This window comes from Larus michahellis, chromosome 8, assembly GCF_964199755.1.
Source record: "Larus michahellis chromosome 8, bLarMic1.1, whole genome shotgun sequence".
In the NCBI taxonomy this organism is placed as follows: Eukaryota; Metazoa; Chordata; class Aves; order Charadriiformes; family Laridae; genus Larus; species Larus michahellis.
The window spans coordinates 30,750,783-30,772,529 of NC_133903.1; the positions used below are offsets into that span (position 1 = coordinate 30,750,783).

General features: G+C 37.5%; 1 protein-coding gene across 1 annotated transcript in view; it reads left to right on the forward strand.

The window, feature by feature from the left end:
- The window catches only part of CDC73 (cell division cycle 73), a 107,511-nt gene that overhangs the window by 16,999 nt on the left and 68,765 nt on the right, over positions 1–21,747 (forward strand). Inside the window, exons 8-10 of the mRNA XM_074596350.1 lie at positions 7,195–7,293; positions 8,559–8,637; positions 19,328–19,392. Coding sequence (XP_074452451.1) covers positions 7,195–7,293; positions 8,559–8,637; positions 19,328–19,392 — 243 coding nt within the window. The remainder of the gene's footprint in view (positions 1–7,194; positions 7,294–8,558; positions 8,638–19,327; positions 19,393–21,747) is intronic.

Consider the following 21,747-nt stretch of genomic DNA (forward strand, 5'->3'; position numbering starts at 1 on the left):
GTATCTGTTAATAGTGGAAAAACTTTAGAGTGTTAAAACTTGCTATGGGATCAGTTATGTGAAACTCGATCCCTCTAGTTTCATTACCTTTGAATCATGAAATTGTATCTTTTTGTCAATGTAAGATTGTTTCTTTAAGTGCTTATTACTTGGTAGGTCTAGGTTGGATTGTGGAGGCAAAGGTCTCGTTTATTACTTGCTGTTGCTTCGCTTCTGCAGACTGACCGATTTGATTCTCTCACGATCTGAGTAGTTAATCTTTTCCCTGTTTAATATTTACCAAAAAACTAAGAGAATATTGTGGATTATGGCGCTTTTATATAAAATTTTTCCCCTTTCCTTTGCCTGAATCAAAGAGGATGTTTTTCTGCCTAAATCCTGATATTTTTATATTCTCAGTTCTTATGTGAAAGACTTAGACGAGGCCATCTAGCACATGCTTTTCTTAAGCTTTGTTTTGAAAGCACAGGAATCTTACCTTGTATAACAAGCAATTTATTTAAATAAACGGTTTTTTATGTTGTTTGATTTTTATTTTTTTATTAAAACCTTCATAATTTTTCAGTTTCGATATCTTTAGTTATTGCAGTCCTGTTGTAATGTACTAGTTGCCTATACTTTTCTTTGGAAAAAAAGGTGGATGATGTGCAGTATATACTGTATCCATAAAAAAGGACATTAATACAGAAGGGAATGGATTCAGCCGTAACTTCATTTTATAGAGCATGACTGTGAGTTGTATGTGTTAAATTCCATAATCTTGATTTTATTTCCCCGCCCTGGGCTTCTTGGGTATGTTTGTGTGCATAGTGATGAGAAGTCCAGAACTGAGTAAGATGATGGGAGTTTATAGCTGACCTAGCTAGAGGGATTAGTGCTTTCCTGGTATGTGGTGTTTACCTTGGATGTAACCCACAATTGCAAATTTATCTACTATAGTGTCTTAACTCTGAACTACTTCAGAATGTTATCCCTTTGTGGTTTTCTGTATTCCTGTACATAAGTATCAAATAGCAGGACTTCTCATTTTCCCCAAATGAATCTCATCTTTGTGGTGGTCAGTATTTTTAGTTTTGTATTATCACCCGGAAAATATTACCACTGCAGTTAGTACTTGCATACTTTATTTTTTAAATTGATGTCTTTTATTTGTAGGATTGATCCTTTTAGCAGTAACTAACATTTGAAGTAAATGCTGTGAGAAATCACTTTTTCAGTTACTTTCAATTCTCATATTTTTGTTCTAATACCTCTTGAGCATTCCTACTAGTGACATCACCTATGAGCGGATTAATACTACAATTATAATAATAATTATGATCACAATTCCAGTACCTTCTTTTATATGATCTTGTAACTGGAAAATATTTAAATTAAAATAATTTTATAGTGAGACTAATAGTATTTTAGTCACTTTTGACAGCTAAAAGTTCTGAGAGTATAAGTTTGGATATTTTAAAAGAAACTTTTATGCTTAAAAGCAACTTTACGTTTGGACTCTAGGTGGCAGAATTGTTCTATGTTACTCAAATTCACAATAGTGGTGAAATTTAATAGCAAAATTGAAAAGGTGAAGGTTTACCAGGTTAATAGCAACTGGTATCCTCATTAATGCTTTCAAATGGAACAAGCGTGTGGTTTTAGAATGGCAGTGCACAAGTGTAATGACATGGTGTAGCCTAAGTTCCCAAACTCCGCTTTATCCTGTATTAGCTTACATAGTAAAACTGGGAAGACTGTTACATTGCTGCAAGGCACCAGTGCAGACGTTTTGAATACAGCACTTAAAGGAAAGATGGGCCAGATTGTAAAAGTTGTATTTATATCGGGCAATAATTAATCTTGTTTTCTAAATAGGTACCTCAAATTTGTGGGAAGAATCTGTGGAATAAAGCATTATGTTTTCTGAAAGAAAATTTAGGTCGGCTATACAGTGACTTCACCATTCTTAAGCACTTCTTATATAACTGTTTAAAAAAATGTATTTCCATGTGCTGCTTTTACAGGAGAAATAAACTCAGATTATCTATGAGGGGTGTTTTTGAGTAGATTTTATGCTGTGCTGTATCTTCAGGATATTATAGTGTTGCTGCTCTTTCATACTTCTGAATTAGCCTTTGTGCTATTTAAAATCAAATGTTCGAGTTGTCTTTCATATAATACTCTTGCTATAGAAAATTAGTGAAGATAATACAGAACAAGTGAGAAGTAGAACTTTTTACTGAAAAGATGTTTTCAATCCAGTGCAGTAGACTAGTAATACTCAAACTTTTTGACTGGAACATAAAGAAATGTTATTTGATTCCCAGAGTAATATTTTGTCGAAGGGAGTGTCTGATTTTTATGCTTTTCCCAGCAGTTAGTAACTCAGTTTCGTTATTAGTTTTTTTATAGGTTCCCTAATCTGACAGTTTAAAAAAAAAAATAAAGTCATGTGCTGTGTTTCAATGGTTAGCTATATAAATTCCAGTACTTCATTGTGAATTCCTTAAACCACTACTTTCCTGAAAGCGCAAGTAAGATGACCTATTTATTTAGGTGGTTCTTCTTAAAATTGTCTTTGTGGTAGTATGCTTATTGTATGACTAACTATAGTATGGTATGTACAGGTCAAAAGTGTATGGAGGGTAGTTTGAGAGGTACTGTGAGCTCTGTGCAAACATGCCTGTCAGTGCAGTTGAGCATCTCTTGCATTTTACGTGTTATTCAAATGAAAGCAAATAAGGAAAATGGGAGAGGTAATGTGTATGTAATTCAAAAAGGAGGATTTACTTCATCACAGCTATATAATTCAAGATTATGTTTCTAGTTGTGGCCTTTATCTGAAGGGTTCTTGTTTAAGGGGAGGAAAGATGCTGGTTCAAAAATGATGGAAACCTTTATGGTCTGAACAAGCACAGGGCAGAAAATACCAATAGTTCACATAGCTGTTCTACCAATATATTTGCATGCTTGCAGTTGCTTGCGACTGTCCCTGAATATCAATCTTGCATATGTCCGTCCTTTGATTCTGAGGGCAACCTAGCACACAATATAAAATGTAGTGCTTTAGGACTATCTTTAAAATAGAGGAGCAAGGAGGAGAGATCAGCTTCAATGTCAGTGAATAGTTTACAAGGTGAAGATACAGCTTCTTAGGCATGGGTGAGTGATGCCTTAAATGAAGGACTCCAGATTTAAATATGTGCTTTAAATGTAAATGTGCAAAATATTTTTTAAAGACACAGTTCATCAGTTTGTGTTCTATGTGAACAATTTTGTAATTTCTGCTGTACTTTTACAAGACCACCTGAATACTGTTTACATTTTTCATGTCATGCACTACATAAGAATTGCTGAAAATGAGTGATGGGAATATTGCATTTCCAGTACTGCCTCATGCCTTTCAGTCTGGTGGCTGCAAAGGACTTAGCAGTATGTCTGAGCATATCAAGTAAATGCCTAAAGAAGTGTGGTAAGGGCTTGATTCTTCATTCTTCAGCCCTACTGTAAGTTTGGTCAATGTTTATAGTGTTCTCCAGCTCTTGATCATCCTGGGTTGCATGTCCAACAAGAAATCCGTATTGTCAGCTCAAATAACAGTTTATTTGAGTTTATACGGTTGTTCCTAGGCTCTTCTCTCTCTATAGTGAAGCCCCAGAATATAAAATCTGATTAAAAATTGGTTACAACTTAGCTATAGGGAAATTTTGAAGCCCTGTAAGCGGTGCTGTGTAACAACATATATGATTCTAGTTTTGTATGTTAGATTTAATCTTTTGGTTTTGTTCAGATGATTGAGATAAAGTATACTTTTCTTTAATTTTTTTTGTTTTCTGTGAAGTTGAAATCAATATTTCTCCTTGATTGTTATATTAGAAAAAAAGATTTTTATTTTAATTTTTTGCTAGCATGATAAAGCTCCGATTGTGACTAGAAGTCTTTATTGATAAGCAGTAGTGCAGAATGGAGTTTGCAACTTTTTAGAATAAATTGTGATATATTTAAATGAACGTATTTTTACTACAAAAGGAGTCTTGTTTGTGATGGAACCTCATTAAGTCGTCCCCAGCAGAGCAGGCTGATCTTACTTGCTCTGGTATTTCTCCTCAAACAGCCTGATGTTAAATTAACAGCAGTGGTAGTATCTCGACTTGATCTGTTAGTCACTACGTTGGCGAGGGATAGAGCATCTGTGCCAATAAGTTTTGAGAATTTACATGCTGTTGCAGGCTTTTCTACAGAACCTGTGTGGTTCTCATTCTGTAAGATGGTTATGTTTATCTGACCACAGCTGCTGTTATGGATTGTCTTCTGGCTACCATTGTTTTCCCTTCTATTTTACATCTAGTGCGTGTGTCTTCTTTTTAGAGGCATGAGTGAGGGAAAAATCTATTACGATAGGGTTTTACTTAACACAGTATCCAAAGCCTGATTTGGTAGTTGCTGAAACACTTTGCCTCTTCCTTTTTTTTTTTTTTTTTTTTTTTTTCTTCTTTCCCTGGTGTGACGAATTATTATTAGGTGTAGACATGGTTGGAGTCAACAAAGAGAGCTTTCATGGGAGTAGCAGCGCTCTAGGCAGCTAAGGACAAGAATCGATGGAATTGTCCTTTTACATACTAAGGATTTTCTTCAGCATTGTTTTTAAAGCATGTTCAGAATTTTTTAAGACTTAGTGCAGAGAAACAGGTATTTTGTTTTCTTTTTTTTTTCCTGCTCTGTCACCCAGATTAGAAGTTTTTGGTAATAAAAATGTTGCACTTGGTACCAAGTTTAACTAAATCTAGGTCAGAAGCTAGGGGATATTCATATTCTGATCTCTGAAGGGATGAACAATGAAAACTTAGCAGTCTTGCAACTCTGCAGGGCTTTGCAAATCGGTTGGTACTTGCAGTGGACTTTCTGCTCGATCATTTTTCTGTCAGCGTAATGTAATCCCATATCCCCGACCAAGCCAATGTACAGCAAGATGATGATATTATTTCGAGTGCTTGTTAAAACACTGCTGTGTTTTCCCCTTCCAAACAGGTATTAGTCGTGGCCTTGGGGGACCTGCATTTTCATACTGCGGAAAAAAGACATCAGCATGAACACTTTGTATTTCCATGCTTATTAGTGACTTCTTTTCAGCAGATGGGAGAAAATCTTGTGTGTTTTGGTGTTTTGTGGTTTTTTGGTTTTGTTTTTTTTACCTTAAAGAATTTAAAATTTGGTCCAGGACATGCAATTTCAGGCTATTAATATCTGAGATGCTAAAATGCCTTTGAAAAATTCATAATTTGAAATTTAGGCTCACTTTGAGAGTGTGTTAACTGCAGGTTTTATGAATGAAATATGGATGTGAAAGCTGGTTGTAGCTTCCTTGTGACTGAAAGATGACTTGGCTTCTACATGGACAATCACTCTTACAAAATTCCTCCTCTTGTTATTTAATTAGTTCCTCCTCTTGAATTTCAGAAGACAGAGTAGCTTGTCATTTCCAAGAGACAGTATGTGATAAAGCATAGCAATGACAAGAATTGTGATTGATATGCTGCCCAGTCCACAGTTTGGGAGAAATCTCTGAGTTTTCAGTAAAAGTGTGCAGTTTAGCCTCTTTTCTGAAGAACGGAGCTAATTTTGAGTATCCTTGTATAATTCATATGTGCATGGCTCACAACTCTTTAAAGGCTTTTTTTCCCAGGATTTTTCTGACTGAAAAGAAATTCAAATACAGTTTTGTGTGAGTTCTTTCAGTCTTTGTGAAAAGAACTGGATTTCCTCGAGGAATGGCTGTGCCTTTATAAGTGGTTTCTGGTGCTCTTCCAGTTCCTGCCCCTCTGGCTTGGAGCAGACTGACAACATGCTGACTGAGGTCAAGTGAAATAAGCTTAGAGAAGTTTTGCATTACAGCTCCCTCTAAATGATTTCTACAAAATTCACCCCAGAAGTTTTTGTTCTGTAATTCATGCATTTGTTTTATAATGGCAGTGGTGTTAATTAACACCACTTCAGTGTTAGCATACAATACTCTGGAAGAATCTAAGTATTTTGTGAATACTTTATACTATTCTGAAAAGCCATTTTGCTTAACTGATAAAAGGTTTCTTTTACTGATGAACCATTACTGAAAATTGTCAGCAATGACACACATGGTGTACACATATCTCTCTAGCTCAAAATGCCTATTGAGTGGTAATGTAACGAGCATATGCCTTTCAAAAGTTTAACTAGTGTTTACATTTTTGTTTAGAATAAAGCAGTCCTACTAATATTACCACGAGGAAAGTGTTTTAAAAATGTTAGTCGATTTTTTTTTTTTATTATTATTATTTTTTTTCCGGTTGTGCCTCAATGACTTGGTTATGTGCCAAAACACTGCATGAAGTTATTGGAATTATCCTGGATCACACTTGAATTGAGGATTTGTGAATGCCATCTCTGTACTTGCTTCCTCTAATTTAAAATGAAAGGCTCGGCTGCTTAAATTACTTGGTGCCAAATGGAGTGAAGTCATAATTCAAGATAGATATTAAAAGAACTGCACGAAAATGTGGCGGGGTTGTGCTCGTGAACTGTTAACAGCCAGCTGAAGGATGTTCGGCTCTGGTCAAGAGCCTTGTTGGAAAGCGCAGGAGGTGGCTGCCTGTCTGCCTCCCCTAGGCTCCTCCATGGGGGATCAGGGAAAGCCTCCTGCGGATTCATAAGGACTCTTCCTGAAGAGTGGCTGGGCATGCTGGGGTGGAGGAAAGCTTCTTGTGGCACAGGGTTGGGCAGACAGGAGGCCAAAAGTGAGCAGACAGGCTCTCATTAGTGGATGTGTACCTGAGCCTCAGGGACGAGACTTGTCCAGGAAGTCTTGAGTGTAAGTTTTTCCTTCTTGCTACAGCACGAAGAGTTGCAAAGGGACTGCAAGGGCATGGTAGGTGAGAGGGGAGAAGGAGATTACAAGGACGTTATGAATAGTTTGGTTTACCTTGTGGTATAATGAAGCTAGTTAGATTTAGCAAGTTTAGGCCTCAAAGAATAGGCGGTAGCAGCAATGCCTTAGAACTCTGTTTATATTTGGATCCTGTCACAGAAAAATAATCAGAAAACATCTATTCAAAAAAATTGGTGCACAGGTTTTGTTTTTCTGTGAAGTACAAATTAACCAAATGGCGTCTTGTACCTGTGGTGTTGTTATGTGAAAAACAGTCAGCAAGGTTCACGGGTATCTGATATGTTTTTCAGAACTTTGCCAAGAACATTTTTGCAATTCTTCAATCAGTAAAAGCCAGAGAAGAAGGCCGTGCACCTGAGCAAAGACCTGCACCAAATACGGCACCAACGGTAAGAGCAGTGCTTTGGGGAATATGAAGGCAGAAGCGAGAGTAGCGTGTCTTGTCATTATTAAGTACGAAATTTGTTTTGCCTTAGTTCCAATGAATGCACAACTTTCAAGCATAACTTTACAGATACTCTTTGACTTAAATTACTTTTATTGGTATTTAAAGAGTTGAATATATTGGTTTAATTTGTTCAATATGTTCTTGTTACTTAGAGATTAAACTGCTAGTGCCAGCTTCTGCATCTATCAAACACTAGGGACATCCTGCATCTATTTGCAACAAATGTACTAGATGAGACTACTGCCATTTCAAACAAAATGTTTTGCTGTTTTTCTGACAGATAGGGTAGCAAATGTTTAAGAATCTGGAACGTGACTCATGAGTGGGAACAGCTTGAACCAGCTTTCTTTTGCCTGTAATAAATCAGGAGGGACAGACTTCGAGCTTTATTGTTCAAGTCTGTCTAGGTATTAGACAGGAATTGTTTTGTATTGTGGTGTTTGCTATTGAGTTCTATTAAACCTAATATGTTCTTGAACTTGGTGGCAGTCTGATATAAAAGCTATTTGGTCATACTTGGATTTAGTTTTGCTGCTACTGCATTTAACAAATAACTAAATTTATGTAGCAAGATGAATTTCAACATTTAAATATTGGCTTTGTGTTGAGTCTTGTAAATTGTGCATGGGACTATTCAAAAGTCCCATTCAGAGTAGTTGTGAATACATAACTAAGCCATCCATGAAAAAGCCTGGATTGGTGTGTAGTGTGCCTCTAGATTGGTGCTTTTTTAAAACTTTTTTTTCCTAGAATGCCTTTTTTCCCCTCCAAATTTGTTTTTATTCTGTAGGTTTAGCAGAATTTCTGCTTAATCAGGCTGGCAAGGAACGTTTTGTATGTGTGGCTGAAGGCTTAATCATGGGTGTCAGTTGACAGGTTTTTTCCCCCGCTAATTCTTGAGATATTGCAAAAGCTCAGTGATTTCATAAAACTTACAGATTTTAGCTAACGTAGTTTGTTACTGCTACTTTAGTTTTGCCTCAGGTTGTTGTCATTGCTTTCAGTATGTACATCTGAACTCCCTTTCGGTAGGATTGTAAGTGAATGTTGAAGGGAAACATGTAGAAATTTCAATGCATTTGAAAAGTTCTGATAAGAGTGAACTAACTTTATACTCTTGAACGGTTCCATGTAATACTTTATGAAGTTCAAAAACCATCAAATATCTTTTAGTATGCTTTACAGATCTTATTTAATCTGTTTTAGGATCCCACTTTACGAAATAAGCAACCTATTCCAGCTGCCTATAACAGATACGATCAGGAAAGATTCAAAGGCAAAGAGGGTAAGTTGACCAATGCTTCTTTTAAAAGGGAAATCGATGAGTTATAGAGTTCGGGTTAGAGGATTTTCTGTGCCATTACTTTTCAAAACTATGAAAAGACCAAAAAAGGCTGTAACTATGCCTAAAGATAGCTTTTCCAGGTAACAAAGTTGAAAAATATGATTTATTAAAAATTATTTCCACCTCTTAGGAAGCAAAATGAAAGCTTAAAACCAGAACTTTTTTTTGGGGAAAAATATAATTATTTGTTTGGGGAAGGTCATCTGTAATTAATAAAAAAGTAGAACTGCAAATATGAGTCAGATGCATAAAATGAAATAGATTGCCTCCTCAAGCAATCACAATTACTTTACAGGTTGCTTCCAGTAATTACAAGTAAATATTATTAGCTTGTTATGTCTCTTTAAATTACAAAGCAAACTGGGAACAGCAGTGCAAAATATTAGCTCCCTTCTGAAAAGAAGGTGGAAATAATCTACAATATTTAAGAATTCTCATTTATTTTAAAAAAGAGCGGAAGGTTGAACTTGAGTGATGATTTGTTTTTCTAACTCATAATTTTTTTGTTCAGGGAAACTGAATAACATTCATATGCTGTGTATGTGAATTCTCAAATTACGTGGGAGTGCTGTACTGTAGCTGGTTGTGTTTAATCTTATATTGAAATGACATGATTGCTTTTGCTATATAAATAATAAAAAGCAAGAGTATATTACAGTATACTTAGATAGTTTTGATTGTAACTGGAGAAAGAAAAGCATGAAATATAACACCAAGGAGAATTCCATGCCGTAAGAAATTTGTGAAGGTTATGTTTTCCTTGTACCTCATACTGGAATTTCAGAATCTGACTATAGCCATCTCTGAAGTTATTTGAGAAAAAAGAAGTTTTGTAAATATGTGCTTACATATGAATACATCCTTTAGGTTTATGGATTTTTGTTTTGTGTGTGTGAAACTTACTATAATAAATTTGGTCAGATATTCTGTTTTATCCTCTTGAAGTCTATTCCCTGTTGGTTTCAATATACTTTTATTTCTGTGCAGTGGTTTTTATTTACTACTATTCATTGACAGTTGCGTGGTGGGGAGGAGAAAAAAGCCAAGTAGGATATTTGCTAGCTTTTTCAGCATTGGAAAAGTACAAGTATCATGAAGAATTCATTGTTATAATAAGAGTCAAGGGAATTTCTTCAGTTTGCTTCTGATAATATTTTAAATCTTCAACTTGTGTATTTGCCAAGTAGTTTTTATTTACTTTTAGTACCATTTCCTATTAAGAGTTAGAAACAGTAAATATCTATACTGGACAGCCTGAAATAAAAAGTGGAGAAAGAAATTAATGGACAGGTGTAACAGTTCAAATGTACCAATGCATGTAATTCATTATGGACTCTTTTACAACAAGAAACTTAAGTAAAGGTATGGTCTGTGTTCTTCTAGAGGGCAAATTACATCATTCTAGTGATAAGCAACCCACATAGACAACATCTGTACTGAACAGGTGAATGTATTTGATGGTTTTACCACATGTGTGCGGTTCAAGAGGGAACAGAAAATAACAGATTTTGCACGGCAGGAAAAAAGAAACTGAAGAGTTTGTCAAGCAGCTCACCAGTGCAGGTTTAATGTAGAAACTTCTGAGCAGAAATCAAAGATAAGATTAAATGATTGCCAGGGGAAAAAAAAAGGTATTTCTGCCTGTAATTAATACTGGTGAAAAATCCATTTGTGTGTTATGCAATTCTGAGAATGTGGTCTTGGGGTTTCGGTCGGTGCTGAAATGGACTGGGCTGGGCTGCGGCACTTGTTTCAGTTGAAAAGTTCTTTTGGGATGTGGTGGTTATGAAACGCCTGAAATGGTCGTATTCTGCGTGGGTAGTTGTCGTTATCAGTCTGCTTCTTTCTAGGATATGTTCATGTGCCGTGACTTTCCGGTGTCTTTTATTTGGTTTAGTCACATGGGGAGTTAATTTTGTGTTTCAGTTTTCTAGCTGTATTTAAAGAAATACATAGTTTAAGAAAGCAGTGGTGTAATAGCAAGTTAGAAAAATGTAGGCTAGTATTGGAAATATAAATTAGGTGTTTGAAAGAATGTATTTCAAATACAGGACTGACTTATGAAGGGTACTGATACAGCATTTATGGAAGTTACATAGAATTAGTAGTTAATGTCTGGAATTCTTAGGAGAGGACCTAGAGAGATTAGAGATCTTCCTCAGCTCCAAATTAACTTCAGAAAATAACAGATCTTATTTACTTCTGGGGTATTCTATTATAAATCTATAACTTTAAAATTATAGTTTAACTGAAACTCACATTGCAGGTAGTTTTCAAAAGCCATAATTATGCATTAACGTTTTCCTATGCCATTCAGCACTAGTAATGTGATTTGCTTAAAACTGAACTATAGAATCATAGAATGTGTTGGGTTGGAAGGGACCTCTAAAGGTCATCTAGTCCAACCCCCAACTATACACATACCTTGCAACTGTATCACAAGTGAACTCATTCCTTAAATGATTTTTAATTTAGTTGCCCTCAAAATTAAGTTGTGGCCCCCAAGTATTCAGTGCAGAAGTGAGATTGCAAGCAGAAATAGTCGTCAATGAAAGTAAAATAAGGCATTTCTTGTTCCTTAAGGCTTTTTTTTTTTTTTTTTTTAAGATTAATCTAGTAAGAACTTGGAATTACATGTGTTTATGGAAAGCTTGCAGTGTTGGGGATTTTGGGAAAGAAGGCTGAAGGAACAGAAGGATGATTATTTGAGTTCTAGGTATAGTAATTTGCAGTCTTTATACCATTGTATCCATGTTTATTAGTAGTCATGGGTAACACCTGGGGTAAAGTTGAACCCTGTAAATTTGTGTCACACTGAAGGGTTTCCACGTGATTGTGCGTGTGGTCGGCTAGAGATTATGGAAGGGAGGATTGTATGATGCATGGAACAGTGTGTGTAGTAGCGATTCTGTAAAGGTTGAACCAAAGCCAAGAGGGGCAACATCTGTAAGCTTTTGTATTTGCGTCTCACCTGTTTGCTCTTTCCTCAGAGGTATTGAAACTATAGGGAGGATTCACAGTAGTCCTCTCCTACTTTGCAGGTTGTTGTCTATCTGCAGTTTCATATAATACTGCAGTATTCATGAAGATTTAAAGTTTAGGCAGCAAAGAGGTGAACTGTTTCTTCTTTGATTATTTGTGTGGCTTAGTACGGAATTTTTCCATTAACAGTCTTGTTCTTAGCGTAAACAATGCAAAGCTTGTAGAGCTAAGATGGTAAATTTAGGAATTTTAACACAAAATGCATTAAGCTGCTGACTTGCAGCCAAATGTCTCTGCTTCTTGTGATGGATCATTATTTTTGATGTGGTGTATCAGGATGCCTCTCCGTCTTACTCAAAATCTTCATGCCAGATGGGACAGGCTTTGCTGCTAGAATGGTTTAGTTTGCTTTAATAGTAAACGTGAGGGGGTGGCGGGGTGGTAATTGTAAGGTACTACTGAAGAGCAAATAATCAGGTACACCTGCAGTCAGTGGAACTGTTTACGCAACCCTGAGCCTGTAGTTGGTAGTTTTCTCTCAAATGGCTGTCTTGTTACTGCAGCTTTGGTTAGGCAGGGGAGAGGAATCTTCCCTTTGACATTCCTAAAGTTCTGTGATATATGCCATAGGAAATGTGTTAGAATGTCTCTTGCAATAGGACTGGTATGCCCTAGATATTTCCACAGGGGAAGAACATGCTATATGGCAGTGCACCCATCATGCTGAACTGCTCAAACAGCTTTGAGGTGAGGAGGTGAACGCCCTGCAATTACTTTCTTCAACTGCTCTTTCCTTCCTGTTGGTTTTGTTTCTTTCATGCTGGCTGTCCTCTCTCTAGAGCTCTATTCTGTGCTAAACTTTCTCTACTTTTGCCTTTGTAGTTTAATTCGTTTCCTTCATATTACTCCCTTTAGCTTATTTTTACACTTTATTAATGTGCACTTTTACTAGTAGTATTTTATTTGTGCCACAGGCCATCTTGTTCAAAATACAGTCTGTCATATCTTCTTGAGCAACATAATTTTTAAATCCTTTTCAGGATTTAAAAATCTTCTGCCCAAATGTCATTGGACACTGAGGAGAGAACATGAGATACCTTCTTGTGTGCCGCAAATGTTTGATATTTAAATACATATTTATTGATGTATGTGGTTCGCAACTCAGCCAGTGGTATACCGAAACTTTGAGCTGATGCAATTGTTCTATAGGACATTCAAGGTACTAAACTGTTCTGGACGATAGGCTTTGGGTTTTTTCCCCCCTGTTTTTTGGGTGGCTTTACCAGAGTTCCTCCTTCTCACATGCATGTTTCTTCGGTAATTCCAGGCTGTGAAATAGTTCTGGGATGATAATCTTGAATCACAGGGTGATAGGGGTTGGAAGGGACCTCTGGAGATCATCCAGTCCAACTCCCTGCCAGAGCAGGTTCACTCAGAGCAGGTTGCACAGGAACGCATCCAGGCGGGTTGTGAATGTCTCTGGAGACGGAGACTCCACCACCTCTCTGGGCAGCCTGTGCCAGGGCTCTGCCACCCTCAAAGTAAAGAAGCCCCTCCTCATGTTTACGTGGAACTTCCTATGCTTAAGTCTGTGCCCATTACCTCTTGTCCTGTTGCCGGGCACCACTGAAAAGAGCCTGGCCCCATCCTCCTGACACCCACCCTTTAAGTTTTTATAAGCATTGATAAGATTCCCGCTCAGTCATCTTTTTTCCAGACTGAAAAGACCCAAAGCCCTCAGCCTTTCTTCATAAGAGAGGTGCTCCAGTCCCCAATCATCTTGGTAGCCCTTTGCGGTACCCTCTCCAGCAGTTCCCTGTCCTTCTTGAACCGGGGAGCCTAGAAGATGTACATTTTCTTGACCCGTTGAGTGCCTCTCTCAGGATAGATGGCAAAGTTTCTCTGTGCTGTTCCAAGTGTTAGGTCTTCAAGGGGTGTTCGAGGAGTGTTGTTCGTGTTTGTCTGCTATTGTTGTCAAGGTTTCAACATAGCAGAAGCCAATTGTTATATAAACACCAATAAACACCCCACCCCAACTTTTAGTCCTATTTAATGTAAATTGGAGAGGGTTTTGCTATACAACCATGTGACTTCAGTCCATAATGATGAAAAGAATACTTACCACATCCAAGTGTTTCCTTCAGGAAAGCTTGCTGTTGACTTCCTACTATTGTCACTTTGTTTGAACTGTTCTTGTGTTGGATTTTCAAACATAGCTGCATTTTTTCTTAAGTATGCCTAGCTTTCAATCAGTCATAAGTGTTAAGCCTAGGCAACAGAGGTCAATGAAGTTTTTAAACTTGAGGTGATTCTGGACCACAAAAACTTTTTTTCCTCTCTCCTATGCATTGTTAAGAAAGTTTCTTTTAAAGTATTTCTCATTATAACTATTTTATTTTAAACTGTATGATTGCTGTTTGCTCAAAGAGAACAGGAGAACTGGTAACAGGAGATCCAGAGTTCTGAAACTTGACTGCCTTGTTAGACTTTTATTTATTGCATTCATTTTTAGGGTTATAGGATTCTGCTTTTTTTCCTAGCAGAAAATATGTGCAAGAGATCCACATTTGGACAAAGATTGCGGTCTATCACAATTTTCTGGCTTTGTGTGACCAAGTAGCTTGGTAACTTTCAGTACATTCACTTCAGTGCTGGAAAATACGCACAGATTCATACTGTATTTTTTTTTTATTAGTAGTGGGAGAAACTTTTAAGAACTTGGGTGTTAATTACTTGTAAGATTATTACTGAACTGTTATGTACTGAACTGTGCAGAGAATTTCATAAACTAATTAGTATAGCTTGGAAATTTAGGCATGAAACTTTAACTTGTTAGAGTGTAGTACTTACTGAAAAGGAGGTTTCAGTAAACTCTTATGTAGAATGAAATTTGGTATTGGTGATTTAATTACCATGGGTGTGAAGTGGGGTAGTGAATCATTTCCAGGCAGTCTGCAGAGCTGTTGCTATCTGGGGTTTGAAGAGTATACAGCTGAAAAAAGAAGTGGTTATTCAATCTTATTCATCCGCAGTTCAAAGTCTTTAACTTGAGCTCCTTCAGTGTTTCAGACATGCTCCTTTTGTTCTGTTTGCCTAGACTTCCTTCCAGAAATTCAGGTTAATTTGAATCTTTTTAAAGCTATTATTCTTTTGGTATTGTATCAGCTCTCAAGTTTGCACCCAGATGGGATGGCTAGAGCTGCAGCAGGTGCAGAATCAAAATGCAGAGTGAGCTAGATGGACGTAGAGCAGTGGGATTTAAGCAAATGGAAGGCACTTTGAACATTAATATTCGCATGCAAGGAAATGGAACATATGCCCAAATGGTGATGGAGAATATAATCAGTCCAATAAACTGATGCATTAGGGTGCATATTTTCATTTCCAGGTCTAATTCTTTTAAATGAGAGAAGGCACTCAGATTGATCCATATGATGCTGGAACGGTACTAGAAAAAGTGTATGGTTTTTTTGATAGTCTTTGGGTTTGCGGTGAAATTGTGATCATAATACATGCAATGACTGGAGGAGAAAAGGTAGTCTTAATGTTAACTGACGATGGTTTATGTTTTTGAAGCATTAGAACTGATTATTCAGTACTAGTTTTTGTGTTTAGTCTCTCAAGATGTAGTTTTTAAGGCATTTGTTAATGTCGGTGTTTTTAACAATGCCTGTTGTATTTGGCAAACAGTAAAGGTTGCAATACAGTTAGTTGCAATAAGTTAATGCTGGGCTTTGCTTGCATTCTTTACTCCCTTCTGTTAGACCTGTGTTTAAAGTATTTAATATGGACTGCTTTTTGCCTAAAGGAAATGTGTATGATACTTTGTAATTTTACTGAAAAATCCCAGTGTATTGAAGATTCTCAAGTAAGCTTTTCTTTTTTTGACAGTTGTTCTGCATCTAATTCTAAGCCCAAAGTCTTGTCATCGCTATACTTTTATTTAAAAGGCTCTCTTCTTCTTAAGTACCCTTTTCGTAGTAGATGGCTTATAATTTTAACTGCTTCCTCTATTACCATCAGTGAAGCTGTGATTTTTGAAGCTGGAGTTGCAAGCTAATTCTTGGCCAGGCATTAATATTTCATCTCTGTGCTGGTGCATGACTCAGCTGGTTTGGGAGGGAGAGGAGAAACATACTGCTTTTGTGCTCTTAGTCAGAGGGTATGGTACAGCGTTTATTCTGACGTGTGCTGGGGGCACGTCCCCTGGTGCTCCGGGTTGCTCTGTGTTCTGCTCCTCTCTGCTGTGGCCTGTGGTTCCTCTTGTATCCCAGGTCTGCTTTTGAGCAGCTGCATCGGGGTCAGACGCTGCCCTCGGAGAATGCTCTGGAAGAAGTGCCACTCTGCTTTCTAGCCTGGTCTTTCAATGTCTTTTACAACCAGATGCATTAAGCTGGCTAACACCCGCAGCAGTTTTTGGAGTGGGAATGCAGCTATAACTGTGGAGTCCCTGACTTGGAAGCACTTGTTTTCTGCTTTGCACGGGCTGTGTACAGTGAGTGGAGCTGAAGGTATTGCTGTATGTTGGCAAGGGTACAAGCTGTTGAGACCTTATAAAAAGGCACAAAAGTGCAAGTGGCAGGGCTCTCGCCTATAGCAGTATTTATTTCTGTCAGAAAAGCCAGTGGCCGACTGGTAGAACATCACATGGTGAATGTGAGAGGCTCAGGTCAAAAAAGCTATATTCTGAGAAAAGGGCGTCCGTGCTGTTACAGTTAGGAGGGTCACTGTGGTTATGTGGAAGCTGGCAGTGCTTAACTCTCACAGGTGCTTGAGAGTTTGAGGCAGGAAATCTGAGAGCTGGGGGGCAGTTTGGGAGGTGGTTTCTTCTATTCACCCCACCCTACCTGCAGGTAGCAGAGCCTGGGATCTACAGTAGACCTTGTCGTGGCTGCAGTAGCTGTTTGCAGGAATGTAAGTGGGTACCTATGTTCTACTTGGACCATTTAGCATCTCTTAAATTTACATTAATAAGGAAAAGTACTATGCCGTTATTTATACATTATCTGAACTGTTTTATTTACTACCTGAGTAGCTTTTTAGTCATTAGAAGGCCTGTGTAGCTGCTGGAAACCTTCAGCAGGTGAGTGCCTGCTCTAATGCCTGAGACAACAGGTAGCTCTTAAGGATCCTAGTTGTTTGCGTCGCTGCTGGGAGGAAGGGTCAGCACTAGGCTGGGAGCAGGAAGCTGGTGAGAGCCAGGGCCTCTGGTTAGTGGTTCTTGTGGCTCATTAAATGATCCAGGACACGTTTTATGAGAGGCTTGGGGAGATTTTTGCAAAAGATGAAACCACTGGCAGTTGAGCAGAGGCTTGTTCCCTGCCAGGTGCCCCTTTCCCCTTTCATTTATTTTCAAACTGTGCTGCTGACTCTATGGGCCTTTATTCCCTTTGCAACACTGATGGAGACTTGGGTTAGTGTTTTTTTAATTAATTGAGAAGGAATGCAAAGTTTTATTAGGAAAAAAAGTAGAAAAAGAGTCCAGTGGAAAGAAATAACTGAAACAGGAAACAAGCATGTAGAACTGATTATAGAACCTGGATTTATGCTGAGAGGAAAGAAGCTGTGGCAGTCCAGGCATAATGGGACATGCTGCTTTTCTGGTCTTGTTAAGGGCCATCTGTATTTGGAGTTTGGGAAGAACATCTGGTTGAACTAGTTGGAAATTCTCCTTGTCACAGGCAAGAGAAACCCATAATAGGTCAGTCTGGAAAGGGGAAAAGGTTCCTCTGTTGGTGACCCTCTGAAATTCACAGCAACTGTCAGCCTAGATCATACACGTGATTTATGTCACTGCAGGTCAGCAAAAGGATCTCTTCAACTTAGGGGAGCTCTACCAAGTATTTTGCAAAGCTTCAGGCACCACCTGGAATATTAATATGCTCTTTGCCTGGAAACAGTGACCTGTATGTATAGTCACAGAGAAAACTGTTATCCGTGGAAGCGTTGGTTGGATGCAACTTCACTCTTTAGCTCAAGTTCAGCTGTATGAGGCCTGAACTAAGATTCAATGCATAATTACATCTTGGGGTTGGGTGAAAAGGCTTAAGGCAACATCAGTTTATAAAGGGAAGCTAGGCTGTAGTTCAGAAATGTTAAATCCAGCAGAAGGGGAGGGATGGCCTTGAGAAGCCAAGAGGAAGAAGGGCTGGAGCTGAGGTGTGAAACAAAACATGGTTGGTAACACTAGGCCTCTCCGCTTGGCAGCTGGTGATAGGTGTGGTAGCATAATCGAGGGGGGAAAGGTAAAACCAAAAACAGTGTTCAGGAAGTAGATACCTGTCTCAGTGGTGAGAGGAGTACGATCATTTTTTAACTCCCAGGTATATTTTTCTAGGCACTGAAGAGTTATTAAATCTGGGAAACTTTTCTGCCTCATTTCGTACAAGTGTCTGATAATCTTCCTCATCTAAGGAAGAAAGGATGAGCAACCATAGATGCTTCCCAAGAACATCTGCATTGTTTTCAAGGTTGTCTGGGTTTCAATTTAAGCTAATTTACTCATGATAAGAGCAAGAAGCTGTAACTGTCTTGAAAATCTAATATTTTTCTTGGACCTTTCGTAGGTTCAGGTATGAGCATTACTTTGTTTCTGCATTATTTTTGGTCTGTTATTTTTTTGTAGTGATGCACTGTATGAAGGTGGTGTAATAAATGGCAAAAATCTTCCAGTTTCAAATAGTTGTTTCTGCACCAGTATAAGTTACCTTTTACCCAAGTCTAGCTGAAATAGCCCAAAAGTTGCTTAAGTGTAGCCAAATACTTACCACGGTTTGATTGGTGATTATCATGCCATTATAAGTACGAATTAATTGAATGGTTGGTTGATGGGGTCAGTTGACAGTAGATGCATGAGGCTAGGGAATTTACAAAAAGAAGAAGGTTTTCTTGCAAGTCCTGATGGCAATATTCAGGAGCTGTGTCTGATCGTAGGGTGCTGAGAATAGGAGGACAGAAAAGGGAGTATTGAAAACCAAACAGGTTAGTGGCAGCAGGCTTAGTCACTGAGCAGGCTTTTGGCACTTACTCAGCATAAATTCAATCTGATTAAAACTACTGAAAAAAACCCAAACCCAAAACAACCCTTTTTATCACCTTTAGTCTGTTAGTGTGAATTTATGCAGATTCCGTCCTCTATATCATATGACAATGATATTGTCGCTCTTCTGCGCTCCAGAAGTGAATTTATCACGTTAAGTGGCCACGTTTTTATAGTCAGCATGCAAACTCGTTTCTTATTATTTTTTTTCTGTTAATACAACTAAAAGTCGAATATGTTGCATTATAATGCATTCTGGGAATACTGCTTCATTTTCTAGCGGAGAGAATTTCTGAGATGTGTTGTAACATATTCTCACAAAGATTTAAATTTCTGTCCTTTCTCTGGAGTGGTTTGAATGATTCCATGAAGCAGGAAAAGCTTACTCTTGTTACAGAAAGCAGAAATACCAAATGGACCTCTGTCTAAAGAAAATATGGATTTCCTGATTACTAACCAGGTTTTGTATTGTGAACAGGATCTAAATCACTACCAGTAGCAAGATGCGTTCTTTGCAAAAATAACTTCAAAGATATTGCCAGTGTTGTCCATTTAGACATGACGTCCCTATGTTCATAATGACTTACAAGAGACTATTTTCCTTTGCAGAAACGGAAGGCTTTAAAATTGATACGATGGGCACCTATCATGGAATGACTCTGAAGTCTGTAACAGTAAGTCTTTTCTTAAATATGTTTTAAAGGAATGATAGTGTACCTATATGTATGTATATCTCTGTCAGCCTGTCCGAGGTTCTGGAATATCATTTTGGTTGAATAACAGAATTGATGAAAGTTCTCTCTGAAAAGATAAAACATGTTTTGGTTTGGTCTGTGCATTTTAGAGATCTCTGCTCAAGGGATCTGTCTGCAGTAAAAAGGTGTGCTGGGAAGGCTTTGCTGGCGCATTCTTTTTGTGGAGGTGCAGCCATTTTGTACTCGACTATATTAAGATACCCCTGTTTTTGCTGGCCTTATGTATGTCTATGAAGGACATCTTTCATAATCATAACTGGTAAAACTCCACTCACAAAACTGAAGTAATAAAACTGGGTTTTGGAATATCGCTCTGTTTCCTATGCTGCATTTGGTAACAATACATTTACTTAGTGGTAGAAAAATTTGACTTCTGCATTACTGTGGAAGCTTTCTAACTAGTGAGACGAACTTCTTTTGTATGACTTCACAATGCCATCAGTGGAATTGCTGCGTACATGGATGAGAAAGAGACCCTCAAACAGACTTCCTTTTTTTTTTTGGCCAATATTTGTCTGCTTTTGTGGAAGTGGGTTGAATGCTCTCAAACAAATGCTGTTTTGATCTACTGGTAAGTAGGACAGATGCTACAAAACTAATGTAGAGTCGTCATAAAGGTGTTTGCCATCTGCATACCTATATAAATCTGGTGAATAGCACTAAACACTCTCCTAAATCCATACACTACTTCTAGTTTGCGCTCCTAATTTGAACATAAAATAGTATCTTGAATGTAAATTTCTTAAAAATTAGGGCTTTTTCTTGTTTGATGAAAGTTCTTGCCCAAGTCTTTTGTTTCCAACCTCCTCTGCACTTAAAAATACTTTAAAAGAAAAAAAAAAAAAGGGAATATTTTAAGGAAGGAATCTACTTAGCTCTAAACAGCATTATTTCTAGGTTAATTTGGAAATTCACAGAATCACACAGAATCACAGAATCTTAGTGGTTGGAAGGGACCTCTGAGATCATTGATTGGGTGAAGGAAGAAAAAATAACCAGTTATGTCCAAATATTTGTTCTTGAACTTTGCCTAAATTTGGGGCTGCTTTATGAGGGATCAAGCAGTGTTGTTATACCAAACCCAGGTTTCTATGGTATAATGTGCCTGTTTCAAGTGGCAGTGACTTGAAATGACTTAGTAAATAGGTTCTCTTTAAATTGCTTTGTGGGGAGGAAAAAGAAAAAAAAAAAGGCAACATTATAGTAAAATAGAAATGCTGAAATGTTTTGAGCTTGTCAGTATAAAAATGGCAAAAGTGAAGGGTAGCACAGTAACCCTAACATTTTTTCTGTTTTGAAGTTAAAAAATAATTAAGGCTTTTTATTCTAGGAATCCTAGCTCATGTATTCAGCATACTACCTAGAGTTTTGAGGTAGGGTTATCCTTGCTAGTTTGTTCCATTAAGAAGGAAAACATAACTGATATTAAATTACTAGTAAATCTTTTTGCAACATAAACTTTAATTTTTTGAAATAACTGTTTAAGAGGTATTGCATGACTACGCATAAAGCATCATCTGGTGTCATGAAAAATCTTAAAACTCCATCTGTCATTTAGCGTTTTTCTAAGAAAACTTGTAAGGGATTTTTGGAGCCTTATTTTCCAGACTATTAAAAAGGTGCCCTAAATATTCAGCTCATTCATAAATTGCGATGACATGCTGACTTTGCTTCAGATGGGGGAGAAATAAATCTGTTAAGTTTGTGGCACAGAAATTTTATCTGTTTTTGTCTAAACTTTGTCACAGTGATGGACCACATAATTTTAACACATAATCTTCAGATCACTGTTTTGTATAGAATACTTAATCTCCTACCAGTTAGCAAATTTCATATTATGCTTTTATTCAGGGTTTCTTGATGGTTCGTTCCTATTTTTTTATGATAGACAAAACGAGGGAGGCAATGGGAAAGTAACTTCTTCCCCTAGAGGTTTAACGGAAAAGTACATGATATTCATTTGCCAAATCATTGGAATATGGAGGATAGCATTGGAATTGCATTCTTCCTGCATGGTGTCTTTTGCTATCCTCATAGTATTGGTATAATCCCTATTGTGAATTCATCAAACATTTCAAGGGAGTTTAAGTGTTAGGTAGCTCTTTGTTAGAGTCTGTCTTTAAACTTCAGACCTCTGATTTCCAGATGAATGGTGAAATTCGAAAGGTTCATTTTTATGTCATTGTTCTCCTTGACTTATAAGAAACAGAGGAGCTACCTATGATGGTTTTTTTCGTTAAAGTATTTAGTGAGAGCAGTCATATTCTCATAAAA